The sequence below is a fragment of the Aquarana catesbeiana genome, linkage group LG01, assembly GCF_042186555.1.
Source record: "Aquarana catesbeiana isolate 2022-GZ linkage group LG01, ASM4218655v1, whole genome shotgun sequence".
NCBI lineage: Eukaryota > Metazoa > Chordata > Amphibia > Anura > Ranidae > Aquarana > Aquarana catesbeiana.
Window position 1 is genome coordinate 836,910,146 of NC_133324.1, and position 24,537 is coordinate 836,934,682.

The 24,537-nt window shown below is 42.8% G+C and overlaps 2 protein-coding genes across 2 annotated transcripts in view; one reads left to right on the forward strand and one right to left on the reverse strand.

Annotated features, from left to right (window-relative positions):
* LIAS (lipoic acid synthetase) overlaps positions 1 to 12,094 on the reverse strand; it is a 31,482-nt gene extending 19,388 nt beyond the window's left edge. The window contains exons 1-5 of the mRNA XM_073608671.1: positions 11,956 to 12,094; positions 6,382 to 6,548; positions 4,187 to 4,280; positions 1,534 to 1,614; positions 43 to 199 (exon numbers count right to left, since the gene is read on the reverse strand). Coding sequence (XP_073464772.1) covers positions 43 to 199; positions 1,534 to 1,614; positions 4,187 to 4,280; positions 6,382 to 6,548; positions 11,956 to 12,006 — 550 coding nt within the window. The 5' untranslated portion in view covers positions 12,007 to 12,094. The remainder of the gene's footprint in view (positions 1 to 42; positions 200 to 1,533; positions 1,615 to 4,186; positions 4,281 to 6,381; positions 6,549 to 11,955) is intronic.
* Positions 12,095 to 12,298: 204 nt separating this feature from the next.
* The window catches only part of RPL9 (ribosomal protein L9), a 15,842-nt gene continuing 3,603 nt past the window's right edge, over positions 12,299 to 24,537 (forward strand). The window contains exons 1-6 of the mRNA XM_073608685.1: positions 12,299 to 12,405; positions 14,983 to 15,029; positions 15,142 to 15,257; positions 18,016 to 18,111; positions 19,218 to 19,350; positions 21,793 to 21,873. Of these exons, the coding sequence (XP_073464786.1) occupies positions 14,984 to 15,029; positions 15,142 to 15,257; positions 18,016 to 18,111; positions 19,218 to 19,350; positions 21,793 to 21,873 (472 nt within the window). The 5' untranslated portion in view covers positions 12,299 to 12,405; position 14,983. The remainder of the gene's footprint in view (positions 12,406 to 14,982; positions 15,030 to 15,141; positions 15,258 to 18,015; positions 18,112 to 19,217; positions 19,351 to 21,792; positions 21,874 to 24,537) is intronic.

Genomic DNA, 24,537 nt, shown 5'->3' on the forward strand with positions numbered 1-24,537 from the left:
TTATACATACGCCTACTGAAAGTGACCAATAAGCATACCAACCATCTCTATCCACAGAGGTGAGAACCACATAGTCCAGTCCCCATTCTGCTATGGCTTTAGCGGTGTTGTATGGCTCCTCTGGGTCCAGTGGAGGAGGTTGTCGGGAAGTTTTTACTGAACAAAATCGGCAACCTCGGGTACACGTATCTCCCATTAACTGGAAATAAAGCAGAAAGAAACAAACATTAAAATATTACCTTGTATGTCCAAAAACATAAAACATCTCTAAGAGCAAAAAAAAACATGTTTTTTAGATTTAATAAGTTCAGGGCTAAAGAAAGTCAGCCAGCAGTAAAGTATATGATTTCCAAACAGCAGGATGAACTCTAGGCTTCACTGGCAAGCTTATATGGACTGCTTTGCTGAAAAAAACACCATACTCTATAAGGCTTCATAGTTGAATCTCAGACTACACACCCAGCTGAATGAGTCAAAAGGGTAATTTTTTTTCCTTCCTTCCTGCCTACTCTGTACAGGGGATAAAAAAGAGAGACACACGCAATCTATAAATCATGGGAATTTTGTTTATTAATGTGTTATTTGCAAAGCAAATACTTTATCTAAATAGTAATAAAAGGAGATAAAGTATCAATTTAAAGACTTAAAATGGAATTTTTTTTTTCAAGCGTTCACTCGTCTTTGAAAAATTCGGCTCTTATTTTGCTTAATACAGTGATTTTCTATAATCGTCAGCGCCATCTAGCGACCTTAATGAAATATTTTTTTCTGACTGAGGTATTTTAACAAAAATACCGCATTATGGCCACTAGATGGAGCTAATGATCATAGGAAATCACTGTCTTATGCAAAATATGGTCAGAATCTGTCAAGGCTCAAGGCTGGGCCAATGCATGTCACATACGTCTAAATTTCCAAATTTTCTTTTTTTATAAATAGACCTCATAGCAATAAAACTTCCCCTTAAAGTGAATCTATAATCGTTTTGGAGACATGTGAAAAGAATCACTGTATACATGTCAGTCAGTATTTAAAAAAACATGTTTCTATGTATAGTATGCAGTTATAAATGTGTATTACTGCAGCCACACTTACTATGCAGGTTTTGCTTCCTACTTAGTAGCAGTGTACCTCTTTGCTCCTCTTTCTCAATAACTGTATATTAGTCTTTTACATGTGTCTAATTCTGTAATTTCTACAATCATTTTACAGGGGCACTGACTCCCCAGCCTGATATACTGTATAGATAGGCACTTAAAACACAATTAACAAATTTGTACATAATACAATCAGAAGATATGAAGGTATGTTGTTTTTACACTTTTAGTGCACTTATACTTCATGTCCTCAGACTGGGGCATCAAGTGGGCCGCACTGTGTAGATTTCCCTTTCCAATTCACTATAAAAATAATATTCTCTAGTTCTGACAGGAGTTTTCTGTTATTTTACACTACTTTTGGATCGTTCAGCATCAATCACAAATAATGAAACATTTTATCAAAGCAGCAGTTTGGAATGATGCTTTCCCTCACCATGATGGTTGCTGTAGCAGTGCCATACTCTCCACCACCCCAGCACTCTCCGATGTTGGGGCACCGAGCCTCTTCACATACCTGATTAATACACAATTTATTAGCAGCATGTTCAGAAATACACCCAATAGTACTAACAGCATGATATTACATAACACACATATCTAATCTTTATTTTTACATGTACCATCACAACCTCAATGCAAAGCCTATTCCAAATGTTTACTAATCAGAATGTTAAAAAAAAGAAACACTTCATTACCAACTGGAACTACTCAATGGTCCTTCTATGATTTCTGGTATTACAAAAGACTTCAAAACACTCACTCTCTGCTAATCTCCAGACAAACAGCTAAACGGATAATATATTTATAAGGGAGCAGTTTTCCCTGCCAAAAGATTAGTATTTCTGTCCATCCAGATCTGAAATTTACACAGCTCTGGCACTCCACACAGAACTATCTAGCAGGGCAGGAGACCTGATTTTTTTTTTTCCGCTAGAGTTTAATAAAACTTACAGGTTTTCTACCCACCATCAACCTGTGACCGGTCTTTAAAGGTAAAAGCAGCAGCCTGTTGAGCTCATTACTTTGCTCTCTCCACCTAACAGCATGCTCTTTGAAGTTCAGCATAACTAACTGGTTTCTTGTGCTTGTTCTCTCAGCCCCAGTTTGAGCTTTGTTGAACAGGGACTGCAAAAAGCAGATATCAATTCAAATTCAAGTATTTACACTGCTTGCATTTAACAAAAAAATTAATGAACACAGAGCTGCATTATTTGGTATGTTTTTATATCTGGCTGGAATTCAACATTTTTGTGTAGATTCAAGACATTCAGTAGAACTTAAAGTGGCTCTAAAGCCTTAAGGCTTTTCACCTTAACCACTTCAGATCCGGGCCATTGCCAAATGACGGCAACAGCGCGGATCTACATTGCCGGGACTACGTCTATTGACGTCGTCTCGTGCACGAGCGGCCTGCGCTCCCCCTGCAGGGCGCGCACGGGACGCGCTCGGTGATCAGCGAGTCTATGAGACTTGCCTGATCACAGACCAGAGTAAGGGGTCGGTCCCGACCCCTTACCACATGATCAGCTGTCAGCCAAAGACAGCTGATCATGTGATGTAAACAGAGCCGGTAATCGGCTATTTTTCCTCCTCGCGCTGACAGCGTGAGGAGGAAAAAAAAACCTGATCACCGGCGGCCGTGATCGGGACATCAGTCCTGATCACAGCGATCTTCTGTGACATAGCAATAGGCAGCAGTGCCGCCTACCAGTGCCCACCAGCGTCACCCATCAGTGCCCACAGTACCATCCATCAGTGCCCACAGTGCCACCCATCAGTGCCCACAGTGCCACCTATCAGTGCCCACAGTGCCACCCATCAGTGCCACCCATCAGCGCCCACATCAGTGCAACAATAGTGCTGCACATCAGTGCCACCTATCAGTGCCCATCAGTGTCACCTACCAGTGCCCATAAGTGCCGCCCATCACTGCCCATCAGTGCCACCCATCAGTGCCACCCATCAGTGACCCCCATCAGTGGTACCTATCAGTGCCCATCAGTGCCACCTATCCGTGCCAACCATCCGTGCCACCCATCCGTGCCACCCATCAGCGCCGCCTTATCTGTGCCCTTCAGTACCGCCTTATCTGTCCCCATCAGTGCTGCCTTAACTGTGCCTATCAGTGCCGCCTTAACTGTGCCTATCAGTGCCGCCTTATCTGTGCCTATCTATGCCCATCAGTGCAGCCTATCAGTGCCCACCAGTGCCGCCTCATCAGCGCATATCAATGAAAGAGAAAAATTACCTGTTAGCAAAATTTTATAACAAACTATTAAACATGATTTTCTTTTTTTTCAAAAATTTCCATCTTTTTTTGTTTGTTTAGCAAAAAATAAAAACCCCAGCTGTGATTAAATACCACCAAAAGAAAGCTCTATTTGTGGGAAAAAAATGATAAAAATTTCATTTGGGTACAGTGTTGTATGACCGCGCAATTGTCATTCAAAGTGCGACAGCACTGAAAGCTGAAAATTGGTCTGGGCAGGAGGGGGGTTTAAGTGCCCAGTAAGCAAGTGGTTAATGCATCCACTCCACCCCCACCCCCCTTTTTCTTACATGAGCCCGATCTGATTCAGTGATGTGCACAAGAGCAGCGGCTTTCGTTGCTGTCTCCCTCCTCATTTTTTTGCCATCCCTATCTCATTGGGGACATTTTGCTTCAGTTCTTGCCCTATCCAAAGCAGAAAGTGAGAGGAAATCCCTCCATAGTGAAGAAATCCCTGGTTGTCTCCAGGATCACCAGAACTAGTGTCCCCATTGAAAGATCTCCCCTCTATTCCTGTTCTGGGGACAACCCAAAGGGGTTGATTTACAAAAGGCAAATAGACTGTGCACTTTGCAAGCGCAGTTGCACTCATTTTCCTTAGTTAATGTAATATGGTAAACTTAAAAAAAAACTAAAAAAAAAAAAAAAAAAAAAAGAAGTTGCCTTTAGTTATACTTTAAAGACTGTAAGTAACAACTATTATGGAAATCCAACTGTTATTGCAACGTACAATAAATCAGCTGGCAATGCATCTAGGCAAGACTGCATATATATATTTGTATCAGAAATGTATACTCTCATAGTGTGTTATACTTACAGTGTGAAGATTTAGGTTCCGTAAGGTGTTTTTCAGTTTATTGTAATTTTTACCCATTGGAATTGAAGTCTTTGCCCAAGGTGGGAGTCTTAACCTGTGAAAAAGGCAATACTTCTTACTCCAGTACCCCAAAAAATCATTATTGGGGCATTTGTGAGATATAAAGAGCCCACGTTTTAAGGCTGAGCTAAGAGAAGTAAATATAATAGAAAAAATACAAATTCTACTTGTCCTACAATTATTTTGTAATGACATCAAAATATTACTGTGTCAATTACTGTGGGGGCTGAGAAATATTAAAATGAGGCCTAATAAGTAATACAGACTATAATATTATAATATTGCATTGGATACATTCTTCATTTACACAGGGATGGTCCGGGCACCCTGCCAAAAGCCTCCAAAATGGATTTATGCAAAACAGAGGGCACTTTGCAAATTTTAAGAGCTCGGGTAGAGAGTCCCAGGCATCACTTCATGCAAGATTATCAAAATGGTCCTTCCAGTTTCAAAATGTCTACTTCTATACTGATGCTGTTATAAAGCTATATGGCATGGGTGTCAAACTCAATGTCACTGTGGGCGGCATCAGCAGTATGGTTGCCCTCAAAGTGCCAGTTGTATCTGTGTCTACTCATATACATAGGAGTACGTGGTGTACAGAGTGCGGAGTTCAGGAATGCGCTAGTATACATAGTACAGAGTTCAGGGGTGCCCTGTGTACAGAGTGCAGGGTTGAGGAGTGCGCTATAGACAGAATGCAGGTTTTAGGGTTGTGCTATGTACAGAGTGCAGAGTTCAGGAGTGCGTTATATACATAGTGCAGAGTTCATGAGTACGTGGTGTACAGAGTGCAGGAGTGTACTGTATTCAAAGTGCAGGGTTTAGGGGGTGCGCTACATACAGAGTGCAGAGTTCAGGGGTGCCCTGTGTAAAGAGTTCAGGATTGAGGAGTGCACTACATACAGAGTGCAGGGTTCAGGAGTGCGTTATGTACAATGTGCAACCCCAACCCTCCCTCCCCATAGCTTCCTCTTATCTCTACTCTCTCCTACCTGGGCCGGCTCTAGCACCTCCGTCTGTAGGCAGCTTTAGTACTAGTGTATTCAGCTCTAGTACCTCCCTGTATAGGCAGCTCTGCTACCCGTGTATTCGGGCAGCTCTGCCCCGCCTTGCAGAGAGATTGTTCTCTCTCTCAGATTCTGGAGATCTGTCCCCACTGAGAGTGCTAACAGGGATCTGTTAGATGTGTTAGCTCCTGAGAGCAAATCTGTCCTTTGTAAACACAGTAGGCTTCCATGTTTACAAGTGACAGGAGATGAAGAGGATGTGAGCCAGAGGTGGCAGAATGGAGTTCCTGCCATGTTCCGGCTGCAAAACTGGGTGCATCAACACCTGCTCTTACTGTGTATTATGCCATTTGGACTCTTGATTTTCTCAATAAACGTATGGATCTTAGCAACAACAATGTGCGGTCATCCACCTGGTAATTGTCCGCATACAGTGAGAGCTTTGTTCTTCCGGCAGTACTGCAATGACTTTCCATCTCTTGTAGAGAATATAAAGAGTTGCTTGCTCGGCACTTCCTCCGTTCAGAAAATGTCTTGAATTCTTTTTAATGAATATGGGGTGTTCTCCCAATGGACAAGGTAGAAAATAAGTGTCACAATCTACCCTTGTCCAAAGGACGCCTTGCTCTTATTGAAAACAATACATTTTCTGCATAAAGACAAGGCGTGAACACTCTATCCTCATTGAAACGTTGCTGCAGTACTGCCGGAAGATCAAAGCTCACACTGTGAAACAGACGACTCTCATGGGCAGAAAAAAAAAACCGCTGCGTTTAGACGCATATTTTCTGCATGAAAGAAAGATCCTTTGTAAAATACGCACATAAAGGTCTCACATTTATGTGCGTTTATTCACGTATGTGAGTAAAATCTGCAGATCTACGTGTGTAAGATCTGCAGCTGTGTCCTGCTTTTTTGTGCCCAACCAAATGCAGTGCACATTTTCATAAGTAGATGCAGCTTTGTGTATGGGTTCATTGATTACTATAGCGCTGCATTTAGATGCTTACAAAACCATCTGCTGTACACATCTAAACGCACATTTTTTTTGCCTGTGTGAATGAGCCCTAAATATAACAAATGTTGGCTCAATATAACTTTTAAAAATCAAGTAAGTGCTCTTACCGTTCTCCTTTCTGGCGCTTCAGATTTCCCTTGTATTCAGCCCATGTGGTTTTGTCTGTTAAGTCTCCTGATATAAACTCACGCAGGTCTGGCCCATTTTGGATGAGGTCCTTCTGATCATTTGACAAACTAGACAGTACTCTGTATGATGTGTTGTATTCTGCCAACTGCAAAAAAAAAAAAAGACATGAATCTAATATGCCACAATATTGTATGTCCATTGCTGTAATATAAAACAATTAGATCCACTAACAATACAGTAAATATTATCCCTTTATCTATTGGAAAGAAGTATTTGAGAAAAACTGAACAACTGATTATTAATTCACTGGCCCTAAACTTAAAGTGTTACTAAACCCACAACAGTAAAATCAGTGTACATTCAGTAAAGCATGCTTGTTATCCTCACTGTGGAACCTAAGGGGTTAATCCTACGCATTGTGTAAAAAAAAGGCTGTTTGCTCCTGTCTTCACTGATCCTCCTGTTCTTTTGCTGTCCCAAATCCCCATCTGCTGATAGTACAGTGCCTTGGAGGCACTCTGCACATGCTCATTTTGGTGTGTATTGCTATAACTTTTTTTTTTTTTTTTTTTTTTGGGAGGGTGCATGTGATCAGCACAGGGCCAATCAGCACTTTCCAGATAGAGAGTCAGGGGTCCGGCAGCCTCATAGGACAGTCGGAGGAGAATGAAAAAGCCTCCCACAAGCTTTAACCAGATACTCATAGAAATAATGAGACTGCTATATACTGCTGATGAGAAAAGGTATTTAACAGTGTATATTTACTAAAATAATTGCATTTCCATGTTCTGTGTACTGTGGGAGACCAGATATCGTGAATGCAGGGTCCTGGGTTTAGTAACACTTTAGGTGAATTCAGCAATGTGAAGTGACCACTTACTTTGTCCATGAAGGACAAAATAGAAAGGTCACTTAGCTGCCACACTCCCCAGCAGCATATACTCACTTTTATTTGTTTCCCCGTCACTCTGTTTAGCCAAGAAGAGCAAAGTAAAATGTGAAACCATAAAATGATCAGTATAGATAGAATATAAAACAAAATCCTTTATTATAACCTGCTTAAAAATACTGATAAACAGGATAAATAGAGGGTGAATCTCTCTAATGGGGACACAGACAGCAATTAAACCTGACAAGTATTCGAATTCCTCTCCACTCTGTCCATAACTAAAAAAAAAGTTTTGTGTTTAGCTATACTTTATTGGTGCGAAAATCATCACAAAAATGTACTTGAAGGTGAGCATAACCATGCTATTTAGAGGTTTTTACTATAGCACAGGAGAAGAATCGTGTTTTTTTGTTTCTTAGACATTCAAGAAGGTGCCTGAAAATAATTTTTTTCCTTCAAGTGGTAGTAAACTCCCACTGAACACTTGTACCTACAGTAAGCTTCTAATAAAGGTTACCTGTAGGTACAAGGTAAGGAATACCTCCTAAACATGCACCATTTAGCAGATATTTAAGGTCTTTGCAGCCAGTGACATCACCGGCACATGTCCTCTGAAGGAACAGTATATTTATGCCGTTCCTTCAGAGCTTTGTGCCGCGAGGCCAGGATTCCCATGTGCATAAGTGACGTCATCGCAGATTAGCCATTCAATCGGTAGAACCCGCAAACCCAGAGGGAAGACTGGGTGAACATGGAAGCCCTGTCAGCGGTGACAGCGTGCCACTGGAGGGCTTTGTTTCAAGGTAAGTCTTGTGATAAATGGTTTTCAACATTGTTTACAAATAAATATCTGAAAAGTGTGGCGTGCATTTGTGTTCAGCCCCCCCAGTCAATACTTTGGGGATGTCTCTACCAGCTTTGCACTATTATGCCCCGTACACACGGTCGGACTTTGTTCGGACATTCCGACAACAAAATTCTAGGATTTTTTCCGACGGATGTTGGCTCAAACTTGTCTTGCATACACACGGTCACACAAAGTTGTCGGAAAATCCGATCGTTTTAAACGCGGTGACGTAAAACATGTACGTCGGGACTATAAACGGGGCAGTGGCCAATAGCTTTCATCTCTTTATTTATTCTGAGCATGCGTGGCACTTTGTCCGTCGGATTTGTGTACACACGATCGGAATTTCCGACAACGGATTTTGTTGTCGGAAAATTTTATCTCCTGCTCTCCAACTTTGTGTGTCGGAAAATCCGATGGAAAATGTCCGATGGAGCCCACACACGGTCGGAATTTCCGACAACACGCTCCGATTGGACATTTGTCAGATTGGAGAACGTCGTCTGTGAACAGCAATTTTCAAGTCTTGCCACAGATTCTCAATTGGATTTAGGTCTGGACTTTGACTGGGCCATTCTTTTTTTCAATTATTTTATTTATATTAGGCATAGGACACATTCAAGAACATACATAGGAGCAACACATACAACAAAAATACATTTTTCCAACCATGCAATAAACTGAATCATCATCTAAAATAACTCTCCCATTCGTCAGTAAAGACTGCTAAAATTAATATGTTAACACCTACACCTTGACTGGGCCATTCTAACACATAAATATGCTTTGATCTAAACCATTCCATTGTAGCTCTGGCTGTGTGTTTAGGGTCGTTGTCCTGCTGGAAGGTGAACCTCCGCCCCAGTCTCAAGTCTTTTGCAGACTCTAACAGGTTTTCTTATAAGATTGCCCTCTATTTGGCTCCATCCATCTTCCCATTAACTCTGACCAGCTTCCCTGTCCCTGCTGAAAAAAAGCATCCCCACAACATGGTGCTGCCACCACCATGTTTCATGGTGGGGATGGTGTATTCAGGGTGATGTGCTGTGTTAGTTTTCCACCACACATAGCGTTTTGCTTTTAGGCCAAAAAGTTCAGTTTCGGTCTCATCTGACCAGAGCACCTTCTTCCACATGTTTGCTGTGTCCCCCACATGGCTTCTCACAAACTGCAAACTGGACTTCTTATGGCTTTCTTTCAACAATGACTTTCTTCTTGCCACTCTTCCATAAAGGCCAGATTTGTGGAGCGCATGACTAATAGTTGTCCTGTGGACAGATTCTCCCACCGGAGCTGTGGATCTCTGCAGCTCCTCCAGAGTTACCATGGGCCTCTTGGCTTCTTCTCTGATTAATGCTCTCCTTGCCCGGCCTGTCAGTTTAGGTGGACAGCCATGTCTTGGTAGGTTTGCAGTTGTGCCATACTCTTTCCATTTTTGGGTGATGGATTGAACAATGCTCCGTGAGATGTTCAAAGCTTGAGATATTTTTTATAACCTAACCCTGCTTTAAACTTCTCCATAACTTTATTCCTGACCTGTCTGGTGTGTTCCTTGGCCTTCATGATGCCGTTTGTTCGCTAAGGTTCTCTAACAAACCTCTGAGGGCTTCACAGAACAGCTGCATTTATACTGAGATTAAATTACACACAGGTGGACTCTATTTACTAATTAGGTGACTTCTGAAGGTAATTGGTTCTGCTAGATTTTAGTTGGGGGTATCAGAGGAAAGGCGGCTGAATACAAATGCACGCCGCATTTTTCACATATATGTAAAAAAAATTCAAAAACATTTATCATTTTCCTTCCACTTCACAATTATGTGCCACTTTGTGTTGGTCTATCACATAAACTCCATTTACGTTTTTGGTTGTAACATGACAAAATGTAGAAAATTTCAAGGGGTATGAATACTTTTTCAAGGCACTGTATCTATAAATGGCTTCTGAACTGAGGAGTATTTTGTCAATTGTCCACTAATAAAGAAAGGTATGGTCGGCACTCAGGATGACATCCAAAAAAATAGTACTCCTTTATTAAAGAGACATGTACAACGCTGTAAACACAGCCTGCGCGTTTCAGACATTAGTCATAACTAATGTGCGGAACGCGTGAGCTGTTTTTACAGTGTTATAGGAATACTATTTTTTGGATGTCATCCTGAGTAAGGATGTCATCCTGGGAAGATTGTAGCGCCTACAGACACCTGTGTTCCCTATTTTGTCAATTGTCTTCTTTGAGAGAAACTCGAAAAAGTGTATTGAGGCAGAATCGCATGTTGTTGGCCCCATAGATTCTCATAGCAGCATTTGAATTTTTTTTGTTGCATTTTGGATAGAGTAGAGCAGGTTACTGTATAACCCCAGTCGGGTTTTTCTGCCATCTGTGTCACATTGGGGAGATTTCCCTTTACTTCCTGTCCCATAACCAAAACAGGAAGTGAGAGGAAATCCATCCAAGGTGAAGGTTGAATCAAACCATTTACTAATGACAGGGGTGCTTACAATGATCAGCTTTTATTAATGAATGTAAAACCTTTATCCCAAAAGGAAAAGAACTGCTGTAACTGATTATAAAGTGGTAGCCGGAGTTCAGCTTTAACTTGTTGATCAAATTTATCTCAATCTGCTAGTCTAATACTGCCGTCTCCAGACATTGCTGCTGACCAGGGGTGTCTCTGTGAGATGAATGGCAGCCCCAGTCTGGACTCCAGCTAGGCCACATCACCTACACGTTTCGTTCCACTGCTTGGAGCGTAATCATGGATCTATCCTCCATATATAGTGGAGTCAGAAGTTGATCTCTCCATTGACTTCTGTACAACTAGCCAGTTGGAAAATGTTCCCGATCGATCAATGCCATTGGCAGTATAGCCTGCAGTGCTGATCTGTGTATTCTGGCAACAAGGAAGTCTCCCTGCTGTCAGAATACAATAACTAACCAGATCCATACCGAGTGTGTGGATGGAAGACTTGATCCTTTATTTCACTGCATTCAATCTGCTGGTTGAACAAAAGAAAATGAATCATGTGTGGGCTGCCTAAGACAGAAGGTGTGTTACTGGCCGGTTAATGCAGAGTTCCACCCAAAAGTGGAAGCTCTGCTTATCTGCCTCCCCTGATGCCACATTTGGCACCTTTCGGGGGAGAGCGGGTACCTGTTTTTGACAGGTACCCATCGTAGGGTTGCCACCTCATCCCTTTAAACCCGAACACATATGAATTACACAGTTTCTGAGGCTAATTTAATGCAGATAAGGCACCAAGTGTGCTTAATTACCACCTTAATCAGCCACAGAACCTGTGTAATCAATATGTGTTCTGGTTTAAAGAGATGAGGTGGCAACCCTAACCTGTCCCCACTTCCGGGAGATTTCGCCTTGGTGAGATCACTCAGAAGTTCAGCCCTGTCCGCCTTCCCCCGCCGCTGGGTCATTCAGAAAGTGCAGCGCGCATGCGCAGTAGGGAACCGTCTGTGAAACCGCAAAGCTTCACTGCCTGTTCCCCTTACATGCAATAGCAACACCCAAGAGCCGACATCGCTGCATTCCAGGACGGGTAAGTGTCCTAATATTAAAAGTCAGCAGATACAGTATGTGTAACTGCTGACTTTTAATTATTTGCTGGGGGGGGGGGGGGGGGGCTCCACTTTAAAATAAAATTAAAAAAAAAAAAGCTAAAACAAAGAAAACAAATGCAGCCACCACATCTAATGACTGGTAAACTGTAATATATTCAACTTCTGGTTTGGGGTTCGGGGACGCTTTAATCAGCCCCAACAACCTAAAGTCTCCCGGTACAGATACAGTGACGTCTCACCCCGGTGAGCCTCAGCAGCTCCGCCCCTCTCCTCAGCCCGATCAGCCTCATCGTGTCCTGGAAAACAGATCACGGGAGCTCGGCAGTCTGCTAATCGAGTCTGGGCTCCGTAGACTGAGTAAGGACAAGCTGAGCCCTCCAGGCATCCGTAGCAGAGCCGTAGTTGGTGATTATCCTGTGGTCGCTTGTATAACCCTTATACAGGTAGAAGCAACGCTTTTTGTGTTTCTATTATAGCTAGACACATACCAGACCCCCTATAGCCTGCTACCCGTGGTTAAAATATTCACACTGTTGGCAATTCAGATTATAAACATCTGATCGATAATCGACTGATTACGGCTGCGTTCTAGTGTCCTGCCTGGAAGTGGTTTTGGAGGCTTGTACGTCGCCGGCTGTATAAAAACGTGATGACGACACGTGCCTTCCCTTTCCCCCGTCAGCAGCGAGGTAAGGAGATGGCGGCGTTTGTAGCGCTAGAGAGAAAAATCCACTTCCATCCTGGTGTATGGGGCCTCAGCAGAGCCCGGGAGGGTGTACAGCATAGAGCGCACGGTGTGTGGAGGAGGATGGAGCGGGTATGGGGCTGAGGCTGGCCTTGTATGATCTGTATAAAAGTCACCCAGTCCTCATCCCTCCCGGGCCTACAGATGGCGGAGTGCTGTGTGTGCAGTCTGTCTGTATAGACCATTGGCTACTATGGGGCTGCTGGGTGACCCGAGGTCCCTGGAGGTGATGTAGCAGTGAGTGGTGGTGGGTATTGTCAGCTATCTGAGGTCTCCCTTCTTTCCTCCACACTAATCTCTATGATCAGGACAATATCATGATGCTCTGTGCCAGCTCTACAAACCACATATCATGGGTGCTGCTACTTCTTGTATAGAGATTGTTTACTGTCCTACCTTTTTATAGGATTGTTCCATGGATGTATCACAGACTTTATTACATTGCCCCAAAAAGGGGGGATATCCCAGAAAGCTTAGTGTTTTATCCTCACAGTGAAATGAGCTAGATATCTATCTAGATAGCTAGAGAATATATATATATATATATATATATATATATATATATATATATATATATTATTGCTAGAGAACATGCCATGGTTTCCCTTTGCTCTCTGACTGCAGCTGTCACTTGTGAATTCTTGGAGATTTCTTGCCTTGGGGTTTCCATCTTGGGGGTGACTCCACTATCACCCATGGAGCCACATTTCAGTGGGTGACAGGGCATGCATGTGCCTTGCTGTTATGGCTATGGTTTAGTCATGGGACTAGGGTGTGCAACCTTCAACCTGGGGCTGGGCATGCAAGTGCTGGAAGGACAGCTGATGTACTGGGTAGGGTGTACATGGGTCGCGCTATCAATAGAGGTGAGGGGCCGGTGTGTGACCTTTGCAGCTTACCTTCGCCATCCAGTTCCAGCTAGGAGCTCTGATGTCTAAGGAGCAAGTGGCAACAAAAAGTAAGATCAGGGAGTTATTCCCTTAAATAGTTGATGCTGTAAGTAGTAGTGTTGGTGAATACTTTAACACAAAGGAGGCTTCAATGCTACTTTAAAGTAGTACTAAAGAACTCTAGCCGTTTGTGTGAAGAAAAAAAACACTAAAGTCAGCATCTACAAATACTGTAGCTGCTGACATTTAAGGAAGTAAACTCCCATAGTTGTTTACTTATAGGTAAGCCTTATTATAGGCTTACCTATAGGTACCGTAAATATCTTCTAAACATGCGCTGTTTAGAAGATATTTACTGTAGATGCAGCCGGTGCATGCACTCTGAAGGAACGGCAAACCCGTGCTGTCAACAGCAGCTTCCCTGCACAAAAGTGGTGTCATCGAGTCTCTGGCCACTCACACAGCTGGAATCCACAAACCTGGAAAAGAGACCAGGTCAAGGTGGAAGCTTCAGAGTCACAGCGTGCCACTGGGGGCTGCCGTTCTAAGGTAAGTTTCACATAATGTGCAAGTATGCAATGCATACTTGCACATTATGCCATTGCCTTAAGTTTTAAAAAAAGCTAATTTTCAATACTGCTTTAATTAAGTTGGACGTCTGGCCAAAAATAAAACTGCACACAAGCAGGAATTTTAATGTAGAAGAGACATGTTTTATGTCTTATGCATTAAAGTTACTTGCCTGTTCGCCCCTGTACAATATGCTGTGCACATTGCATAATTTAGGTAATGCCGAATCTCACTGAACTCCTGCGCAGGCGAGGGAGTGAAGTTCTCTTTGCCCAGCCAATGAAAGCGGCCAGTGATCGAGACCTGGAAGCTGGACGGCCAAAGATGTCAGCGTCTGTGTAAGGAGTTCTGGGACCCGGCATCACTGGAGTATAGGTGGGTATAGTTCCACTTTAGGCAGTCCAGGGATGCAGCACTGTCATCACTTGGGGTGGTTGTTTTCCGGTCTTCGGGCCCCTGACATCACGGTCTTGTGTGGGAAGCTGGCTGTGACTTCCTACTGGCTCATTTATTACTGTACTGAACGTGCTCAGGATACACTGCCCTTTCTGAATGGTCCTGCAGCCTCCTGGAACCTGTCCCAGGAGGGTTATTGTGGTGGCGGTTATGGAAACTTTCACTTGGCTCGCTTAGGTGAGCCGAGTGGGTACTTGCCAGAAATAGGGACCCGCTCCCTGGAAAAAAAGTTTCCAAAATTGGCAGTCAGGGAGTAGGAGAAAGATCAGAGCTTTAAAATCTCTTTAATTTTGTCCCTGCAGGTTAGCTTCTATGTCTTACCTGTAGGTACTGTAATCTTCTGAACTTGCACTGTTCAATCGATAGTCACATCGGCTGCAGCCAATGACATCCGCATGTGCAATGCACTCTGCATTCAGGGGACCCTGAGTGTAGAATAGTTTAGAGGTCCCATGAAGGAGCTTTACGTTTCATCAGGCTGTTGTGTTGTGAAACTTGGCTTTTAGCTATTTTCTGCAGAATAGTAAAGTCTGCGTTTTGGCAGTATGCAGATCTGTAGCGAAAGTTATCCATTTACCAATAGTTTTTTTTTTTTCTCCCTACAGAATGAAGACCATTCTCAGCAACCAGACTGTCGACATCCCTGACAAGGGTAGGTGTCTTGGGTAGCAATGCTGATCTTTCTTGGCTTTAGAACACTGTTGTGTAGCAGTGCGGATTCTGTTTGGATTTTATTTATTTCTGACAATTTGTTTTCTTAACAGTTGCCATTTCCTTGAAGGGCCGCACAGTAACTGTGAAGGGGCCCAGAGGAACTCTGAGGAAAAACTTCAACCACATAAATGTAGAGCTGTGTCTACTGGGCAGAAAGAAGAAAAGGGTAAGTGCTGCATTTTATTTGTTGTAGGTGACTTAGTGCTTGTAAACCTCATTCATGAAATCTAACTTAGGCACATATATCTGTAGTGTTTTATTATCTCTCTAAAGCTATAAGTGCTGTGTATTTCTGCTGCTCCGTTCCTCTTAGCAGTCCCTTTTGAGAAGTTCTGACACAGGAGATAACAGCAGCTGGAAATTTGTGTCGGTTCCCAGTACAGCTCTGCATGTTCCTCTGCCTCTGTGTTGGTGGGGGGGGGGGGGGGCTTTTCTCTGACCTGCTCTCACACAGTGTATGCCCATACTCCACACCCACTGCTGGAAAAGGAAACAAGATTTCGAGCACAATCTGCACTTTATTAAGAAGGTAGAAAGGGAAAGACTGCAGAATATACATGTAAAACTTATGTAGGGAGATTTGTTTCATCCCTGTGTCATCTGAGGCTGTGGTTATAGGAGAGGGTTTACATCCACTTTAACCTTTTGCTATCCATGGGTCATTTTATATACAGCCTGAATTTCAAGTGGTTAAGCTCATGCTTACAGTTACAGATGTGAGCTTGGTACTTTTTTTTTTTTTATAGTCTTTCGACTTCTGGCTTGATCGCTTTTAGGGTAGATTTAAACATTTCCTCTAAAGTAGGGATATGCAATTAGCAGACCTACAGCTGTTGCAAAACTACAAGTTCCATCATGCCTCTGGGTGACATGCTGGTGGCTGTCAGTCTTGCTATGGCTCATAGAAATTGTTCTGCAACAGCTGGAGGTCCGCTAATTGCATATCCCTGCTCTAAAGCATAATCTGCATTCAGATTGTGCTTCACAGGTGATTGAGAGGCGGGGAGGAAATTATGTGACTACTTACTGCATATTTTTAAACCTCATTTTGATAACTGCAAGTTTGTTGCACTTTTCCGTTCATCTGAATGTGTTGCTATTGTTGGGATTTCCGCCCGCCGATCGATACATGTAGATTTTTCCACATGTGCAAAGCATTGTGACCACGCCATATAAACACCCTCTTCTGCTGCCTATTTCAGATTAAGGGGAAGTGATTGGTGAATAAAAACACAGCTCAGCTGCCCATTTTTACTGCCTCCCCCAATTCCCACATCTAAATGAGGCCTTACGGTATTGTAAAGGTCTGCCACCCACCTTGGTTTTGGACTGCTGAGCGGGAGGCGTTAGGAGAGCAACTGTTCTCTAATCTCCTTTACAGTGAATGAATCCAGAAGCAATGAGCATTTAGTTCCAGGTTCTGAGCTGTCATTCCCCAGTTGCTGTCTCTGGGCCAGCAGCTAATCAAGCATGATCTGTGCTTAATTGGGTACGGGTGGGGGTGCGCAGGTCTTATGGACCTCTGATGTCTCCAGAAGGGGATCTGCCCCCTGCATATATCAGAAGGGGCTTGTCAGTGGTAGGTTTAACAGAGCAAAAGGGGTCAAATAAGGGGTTTATTCTTAGGATTGACACACTTCATAATGTGCTTGAATGCATAGCTTACTAGCACATTATGAAATGCTTACCTTAGAACGAAGCCCCCGCAGTTCACCGCTGAGGGGGCTGACATGTTCCCTCTGGGTTTCTTCCGGGTTCTCGGGCTCTGGCGCTGTGAGTGGCCAGAGCAGTGACTGTCACTGCCGATGGGCAAAGGAGTCCTACATTCCGACAAGGAGCTCTGAAGTTCCGGCAGGATAAGCCTGACCTTCAGAGCACATGTGCCGCTGATGTCAGCGGCTGCATGCAGGGTGAATATCTCCTAAACCATGCAGGTTTAGGAGATATTCATTTTACCTACAAGTAAGCCTTATTCTAGGCTTACTTGTAGGTAAAAATCACCAAATGGGGTACTAGGCCGTTGCTGTGCCATATGTCTTGAATGACACGCCTACGCATCCTTGTATGTGTGTGCTAGATCCATTAGTTCATGTATTAAGGTGAGTAGCAGTGATTTTTCTAATTTAGGGTTTAAAAGATATATTCACCTTTCCAAAAATAGACCTTTCTGCAGGTAAATCGCTTTTTTTTTTTTTTTCTTCTTCTTCATTGCAGCCTGTAAAGAATTATATCTCCCATATGGGCAGGCAGTTACAGAAGAGCGGGAACAATCAATGAACCCCAAGAGCGCTCACTAGGGCCCTCATTTATTATTATAATTATTATTATTATTATATTATCAGAGCCCCACACAGCTGTGCTGATTTAAAAGTGACAGCAGGGGCATGGATGAGAACCCCAAATATGGGTGTAATATGCTCCTAAAGGTGAACCCATCCTTTAATGGTTATTTTACCATTCTGGATCAATTTGGAAAAGTGAAATTTGTAAAGGGCCCCCCCCATACTCCCTTGTCCATACTCAAAATGCCCTGTATTTTGTGAATGGTTCAGAATACAACTTGGGAAATGAACAAGGGGAGAGATGAAATGTAGCCTCCTATGAAAGCTGCAGCGGGCTGAAAGTATAGTGAGAGCTGTATGATCTGGCCTGAATGGGTGTAAATATTCAAAAATTGCGGCAAGTGACATAAACCCCTTTTTTGAGTTAACTTTTTACACTGCCGATTAAAAAATATTTTGCTTGGATTTCTGTTTAAGATCACATGTGGGATGTTTATGGGGGTAGGCAGTTTTCAGGCTTGTAGATTTCTAGATTTTTGTTTTGTATTGCTTGAAGTTGGAAGGTTGTGTAGTAGTGTGCTTAATCACAGGGATGAATTCAATGTTTTACTACTCTGTTCAGTGCTTATGTGTTTCTTGCAGCTCCTTGTTGACAAATGGTGGGGTAACAGAAAGGAGCTGGCCACAGTGCGCACAATCTGCAGCCATGTGCAAAACATGATTAAGGGAGTCACACTGGTAAGTTATTTTTAGCATTATGTAGCTATATTTATAGTATTCTGTATTCCCCCTTCTGTACCTGAACATATGTAGGTAAATTGGAGTGGAACAACCTGAACCCATCAGAACATTCAGTAGATGTGAAAGATAAACATCTGTAGCAGAGGGAACAGACTGTCAAGTCTGTACTGGAGACACTGAAATGGATTAAAGTGGTTCTAAAGGTTTTTTACCTTCATGGATTCTCTGCATTATGGTAAAAAGCCTTCTGCATGCAGCTCCCCCAGTCCCCCCTTATACTTTAGCAGAGACTCTCTTGGCTCTTAGTCTTCAGTAGCTCAGACAGCAACTGAAGCCATTGACTCCTGCTGCTGTCAATCCCAACAAGGGGGGGTCTCTGGGGCAAGCATGCATGAGTGCCCCTCTGTACTGGGGGGGAAGCTAGGAGTGCCAGTGGGGGCCCAAGAAAAAAGATTGGGGCTGCTCTGTGCAAAACCGTTGCACAGAGCAGGTAAGTGTTTACTTTTTTTTTTCAACAAACCATTATAAAGCTGAGTTCCACCCCACATTTTGGCACCTTTCCGGGGGGGGGGGGGGGGGGGGGGGGCTGTTTTTGACAGGTCCCCTTCCGGGAGACTGGCCGTGGCCAGATCTCCCAGCAGTTCAGCTCCCCTCCTTCCACTGCCACCAGGCCAGTTAAAAAGCGCATGCGCAGTAGATTCACTGCCTGGTTCCCTTACCAGGAATGGCGGCGGCAGCGCCTGGGATTTGATCCAAAGATCAACTGCGGTGCCAACATCGCGAGCTCCCTTGACAGGTAAGTGCCCTAATATTAAAAGTCAGCAACTACAGTATTTGTAGCTGCTGACTTTTAAAAAAATTTTTTTTTTTCACCCAGACTGGACTTCCTCTAACTTTAGAGTTTATGGTAGCTCTACTATAATAAAAAGTACAAGGAAGGGAAAGCAGCTTTTTAGAAAATATTCAAGTGAACCTCTGAAAATGAAATTATACAAGCATAATGCAAAAGCTATATGTTGTGCTTGTAAAATGTAGTCTGCTCCTCCTCCTAGCACTTACTATAAATACAGCTTGACTTTTTTTTTTTTTTTTTTTTCGCTCAGGGTTTTCGTTACAAGATGAGATCGGTGTATGCTCACTTTCCAATCAACGTAGTTATTCAGGAGACTGGGTCACTGGTGGAGATCAGGAACTTCTTGGGTGAAAAATACATCCGCAGAGTACGCATGAGACCAGGTATGTGAGGTTGCTTCTCCTGATGGAAAAACTAGTTATAGACCTGTTTCATTAATTTTTGAACCCATTTCTGAAAGGGTGTAAATGGGATAAACTTGTCAGCTTTATTAATGAATGTGATATAACTTTGTCAAGTATTTGATAATGAAGCTTTAATGGGTCCTTATTAATGTTGGGTTATTTTGTAATGTTAGGGAACACATTAATCTGTCCAGCTGTGCACTTTCAGCATAAAGTGTACCTGTTTTCATATCTAAACGAGAAGCATATGCAATATTTTGCTCTGCATGTGTTGGTGAGTTCATGAAAGTGAGTCACTCATTGCCTTGTGCTGAAGGATGCATCTGGTTTTATAGTAGGAGTAGACTACATACCAGGTGAAGCTAGAGAATGTGTGGGAGGACGCAGGGTAAAATATTGAGCACCTATTGAAATGAATACCTCTGCGGCCTTGAAATCCCAAGAAGTGCTGCTTGAGTTTTCACCAGCTAAACTGTGACATCCCCCTCATATCTCTAACTATGGTGACAGGTTTAGTCTGCAGAGGAGAATCCAAGCATGGCTGACAACGCTGGTTGGAATCTCTGTGCACTACTAGTTGCGCTCCTATGGATGTCCTTGTTTTGAAGTGGGTAAGATGAGCTTGTGGCTGTTTTGTGCAGCAGGCTGAGGGCTTCAAATGTAAAAATTATCTGATCAGCTATAAGGCTGCCTGATCACTTTTATAGCTTACAGGACTTTTGGTTTCAGAACATTTAAATACTCTGGTTAAGTTTATTTTTCTAGCCAAAAAATGCTGACTTTAACGTTTGCAAAAATCTGAAAATGCCAGCTGTTCTAAAAGTTTTACTAACTGGTTAAAGTATAACTAAAGGCAAAACTTGTATTTTACATTTGGATAGTGGAGAGGGATTGGAACACCTGCCAGTTTTTATTGCGTTCTGTGTTCCAGTTAGGAAGATTCACTCTGTCCTGTGTCGCATTATTGAAAGCAAAAGTAAAAAATCCTCAAATTTTGAGTTGTCACCGGATAAGTAAGAGGGGAAATCTTCCAATGAGGCCACTAGTTCTGGTGATCTGGGGGTCCCCAAGAGATTTCCTGTTTCTTGTTTTGGCTATGGGACAAGTGAAGGTAAATCTCCCCAATGATACATATATGCTAATAATAAACAGTACAGGAGTTATACCCTCCTTTACTCTATCCAAAATGAAAAGTTTTGCCTATAGTTCTACTTTTAAGATTTTCTTTTGAAGTGTGCTTGTGTCCAGACAATGGACCTTTTTGCATATTCTCAACAAGCAGTAAAAACAAAAGATCTCTCGAGCTGTAGAAGTAGTTCATCCTCAGATCACAGGGGAGTGTTGACAGTTTCTAACAGCTTGCAGTTACTAGTGCTTACATTGGTCCCTGCTGCAATGGAAAATAAAGGAAGAGTATAGGAATTCGGTGCCAGTTTTCAACTTCTTGAAGATTTGTTTCTCTACAGTTCCTGCGGCTACAATAAATGCCAAATGTTAGGCAAAACTTTCTGCAGTCAATCTGGTTACTCAGCCCAATTTGGAGGTTTGGGGCTTGGCTTTTGCTTTAGATTTTTTTTATGTTGGAAATAGTTTGATACTCGGGCTGGGTTCACATCTATGCAAATTGGATGCGGGGAACCTGCATCCAATTTGCAATAGCAGGAGATTTTCACCGGCTCTCTTGGCAGAACACCGGCTCCATAAAGAGTTCCCCTCGGTGGATAAGAACCCCCCTGTACTGCGCAGAGCTTGTGCAGTACGAGCCGGCGGAAATAGCTGAAGCTGAATAGGTGTAAATCAGCTGTACACGGCGCCTGTAACAGGGCCCCTCACGGGCACAGCCTCGCTTCGCACTTTTTTATTCTACCTCTAGGTCCACTTGGATGGTGGGGCTTGAACCTGGACTCGGGGCGCAGGTGCCGTGTACAGCTGATTGAAGGTTTTCAGCTTCGGCTATCTTCGGCGGCTCCTTAGTCGTTCGTACTGCGCAAGCGCTGCACCTGCGCAGTACAAGGGGGTGCTTATCTGCCAGGGGAACTTTCTCGGCAAGACACCGGTTCACATGTCTCTGCTGCGGCTCCTGTGTGAATTGCACAGGAGCCCTGTGTTTCTTCTGGTCCATTTCAGGTCTGAATTCAGCCCAAAATTTGGGCTGAAATCAGACCTGAAACTGAACCAGGATGCATCAGACCCCCGCTGTGAGCCACATGCAGCGATGGTGTGATTTTCTGAAAAAGGACAGCTTATTGGGAAACTATATTCTAAAAACAATTTCTTAGGATTGGGATAACTACATGAAACTTTAACATAAACACTGTGAAATGTTCTTTTGATAGAAGGCAATTGATGACTAATTCCTTTGATATGTGAATGTTTTGTGCTCCTTGCTGACAGAGGCTGAATGTCTTCATCTGTTTGCAGGTGTCGTTTGTGCCGTGTCTCAAGCCCAGAAAGATGAGCTGATCCTCGAAGGCAATGACATTGAGCTTGTTTCAAACTCTGGTATGTTACCTTATTGAAATGTTAATAAGCAAACCTCTGAAAATCCGATGCTCTGATGCAAATGTTTGCTTAACCACTTCAGCCCCGGAAGGTTTGGCTGCTCAATGACCAGGCCATTTTTTGCGATACAGCACTGCATCGCTTTAACTGACCATTACGTGGTCGTGCGATGCTGTACCCAAACAAAATTTACCACACACACGTAGAGCTTTCTTTTAGTGGTATCTGATCACCTCTGTGGTTTTTAATTTTTGTGCTATAAACAAAAAAAGCGACAATTTTGAAAACACAATATTGTACTTTTTGCGATAATATCCCCAATTTTTTTTTTAAAAAAAGCTAATTTTTTTTCCTCAGTTTAGGCCAATATGTTTTCTACATATTTTTGGTAATAAAAATCACAATAAGCGTATATTGATTGGTTTGCGCGAAAGTTATAACGTCTACAAAATAGGGGAAAGATTTATGGCTTTTTTTTTCCCTACTAGTAATGGCGGTGATCAGTGATTTTTTTTTTTTTTTTATCGGGACCATTATACAGCGATCAGTGCTATAAAAATGCACTGATTACTGTGTACACTGTAAATGTCACTGGCAGGGAAGGGGGTTAACACTAGGGGGTGATCAAGGGGTTAACTGTGTTCCCTTGTGTTCTAACTGTAGGGGGATGGGGCTGACTAGAGATGACAGATCATTGTTCCTAGCTAGTAGAAACACACAATCTCTCTCCCAGAACAGGGATGTGTGTGTTTATACACACATCCCTGTTCTGGCTCTCATGCCTGCGACCACGCGTGGCTGATTGTCATCGCGATCTCCACAGTGCAGCGGGCACAAGGGCTGACGTACAGCTATGACGGTTCGTGGGATTTGTGTGGCTAGGGTTTAGAACACCTTTCAGTCTTTATTGCTGTCTTGTGAATAGACAGCAATAAAGAGAGAATAGATTCACCCTATTTGCCCTGTTAAAAGTAAAAGAAAAATTTGGGTTGTCCCCAGAAAAGTGGGGAAATCATCCAAGTGGGACACAAATTCTGCTGACCTCAGGAGCCCAAGAGATTCCCCTAATTTGCAGGGATTTCCTCACTTCTGGTTTGGTTTGAGACAGGAAGCGAAGGTAGATCTCCCCAATGGGACAAGAGAGGTAAACATAACCTTACAGGGGTTACAACCCTCCATTGCTCTGTCCAAAGTGAAAAGGTTTTGCCTATACTGTAGTTCTGTTTTTAAATAGGCTGGTGTTTTCAATCCCAAAATTGTGAAAAGAAAATTCTCACTATCACCAAGGTGATTCTAAAAAGAAGCTACTAGCACAATACTTGGGTATAAAGTAGAATGTGAAAAACTAATGTGCAGCACTACAAGTAAATTGGATGAAAACTAATCATTAAACATATTCTGACATGTGCATATATACTATGTGCAGCAAACCCACAATTCATATGGACACAAATAAAATATAGTGCATAAACACCACAGTTCAGGGATTAGCTGAATTTAAATGGACATGGGTATTTTATAGGCGTAAAGTCGTCAGGATAAACTGAATTGGTTGTAATTTCCAAATGAATAAAAAATCACAATGACAAAGGAGTCCTAAAGTTCAGTGCAGGGTGTCCACGGAATTGGCTCCAGACCATCCAGAAACCCAGGGAAAAGATTGTGCCACCCTTGTGTAGCAGTCGGAGCTTACTGGAAGTGTATGCCCACTAATAGTGGTCAAAACGCACATTTGGTGAAAAATGAAATTCTCAGTACATCAATCTTAAAGCCTTTAAGGTACATCTCCTGGACCCCTGCTTGTCTGACAAGGGCAGCAGTTGCCAGGCTAATCAGTTTCAGAAGTCATCAGACACCAATGGGTTTTTTTTTTTTTTTCCCCAAATAACATTTTTATTATTGTTTGTATTTGCAATACAAGAATACACAAATTCAAAGGTACAGATCGTATTGTGCAGCAATCCTTTTAGACATTTACGTGTAACTTCTTGCACTATGCTCAGACAGTAGTAGCATATGTTGTGTTGTCACTTTGTGTATGTATCGTGGTGTCACAGACAAATGTTTATGTGCGTACAGTATAAAATACAGCTCAATTCAGACTGAAGGCAAATTTTTCTAGTTTTGGTTTGTAGCTAAATTATGGGACTCAACACTTAAAATACATGAACCCCTAAAGTGACAAGTGACTTATCAGAATTTAATGGAGGCTGCCTTTGATTTTATCCCTTTGGAGAATGTTAGCTCTGTGGCTGTTCTGCTGATGCTATGGTTTCAGTACTGTCACTGACGATTTATGTTCCTCTGTGAGGCAAGTACTTAAAGCGGGGTTCCACCCAAATTTTGAACAATATCTGTATGTATTCTCTTCCTTGCCTAGATGCTGACATGCCGTTTAAAAAATTTAAATCGCAGTAATTACCTTTTACTTTTCTATTCTTCTTTGCACTTCCTGGTTCTCCTCCCATGGGAGTAGGCGTGTTTCTAGCCTCTCCCAGACTCCGCACAGACTCCTGGGAGCTAGTCTCAGGCTTCCCAAGATGCCACTGAGCATGTGCGGGAACGAGCGGTAAATGCTGGGAGCAGCATTCACTGCATCCAGGAAATAAATGCTTGTGGGCTTCAAATGCCCACAATGAAGATGGAAACCGCCTGCAGTGAATA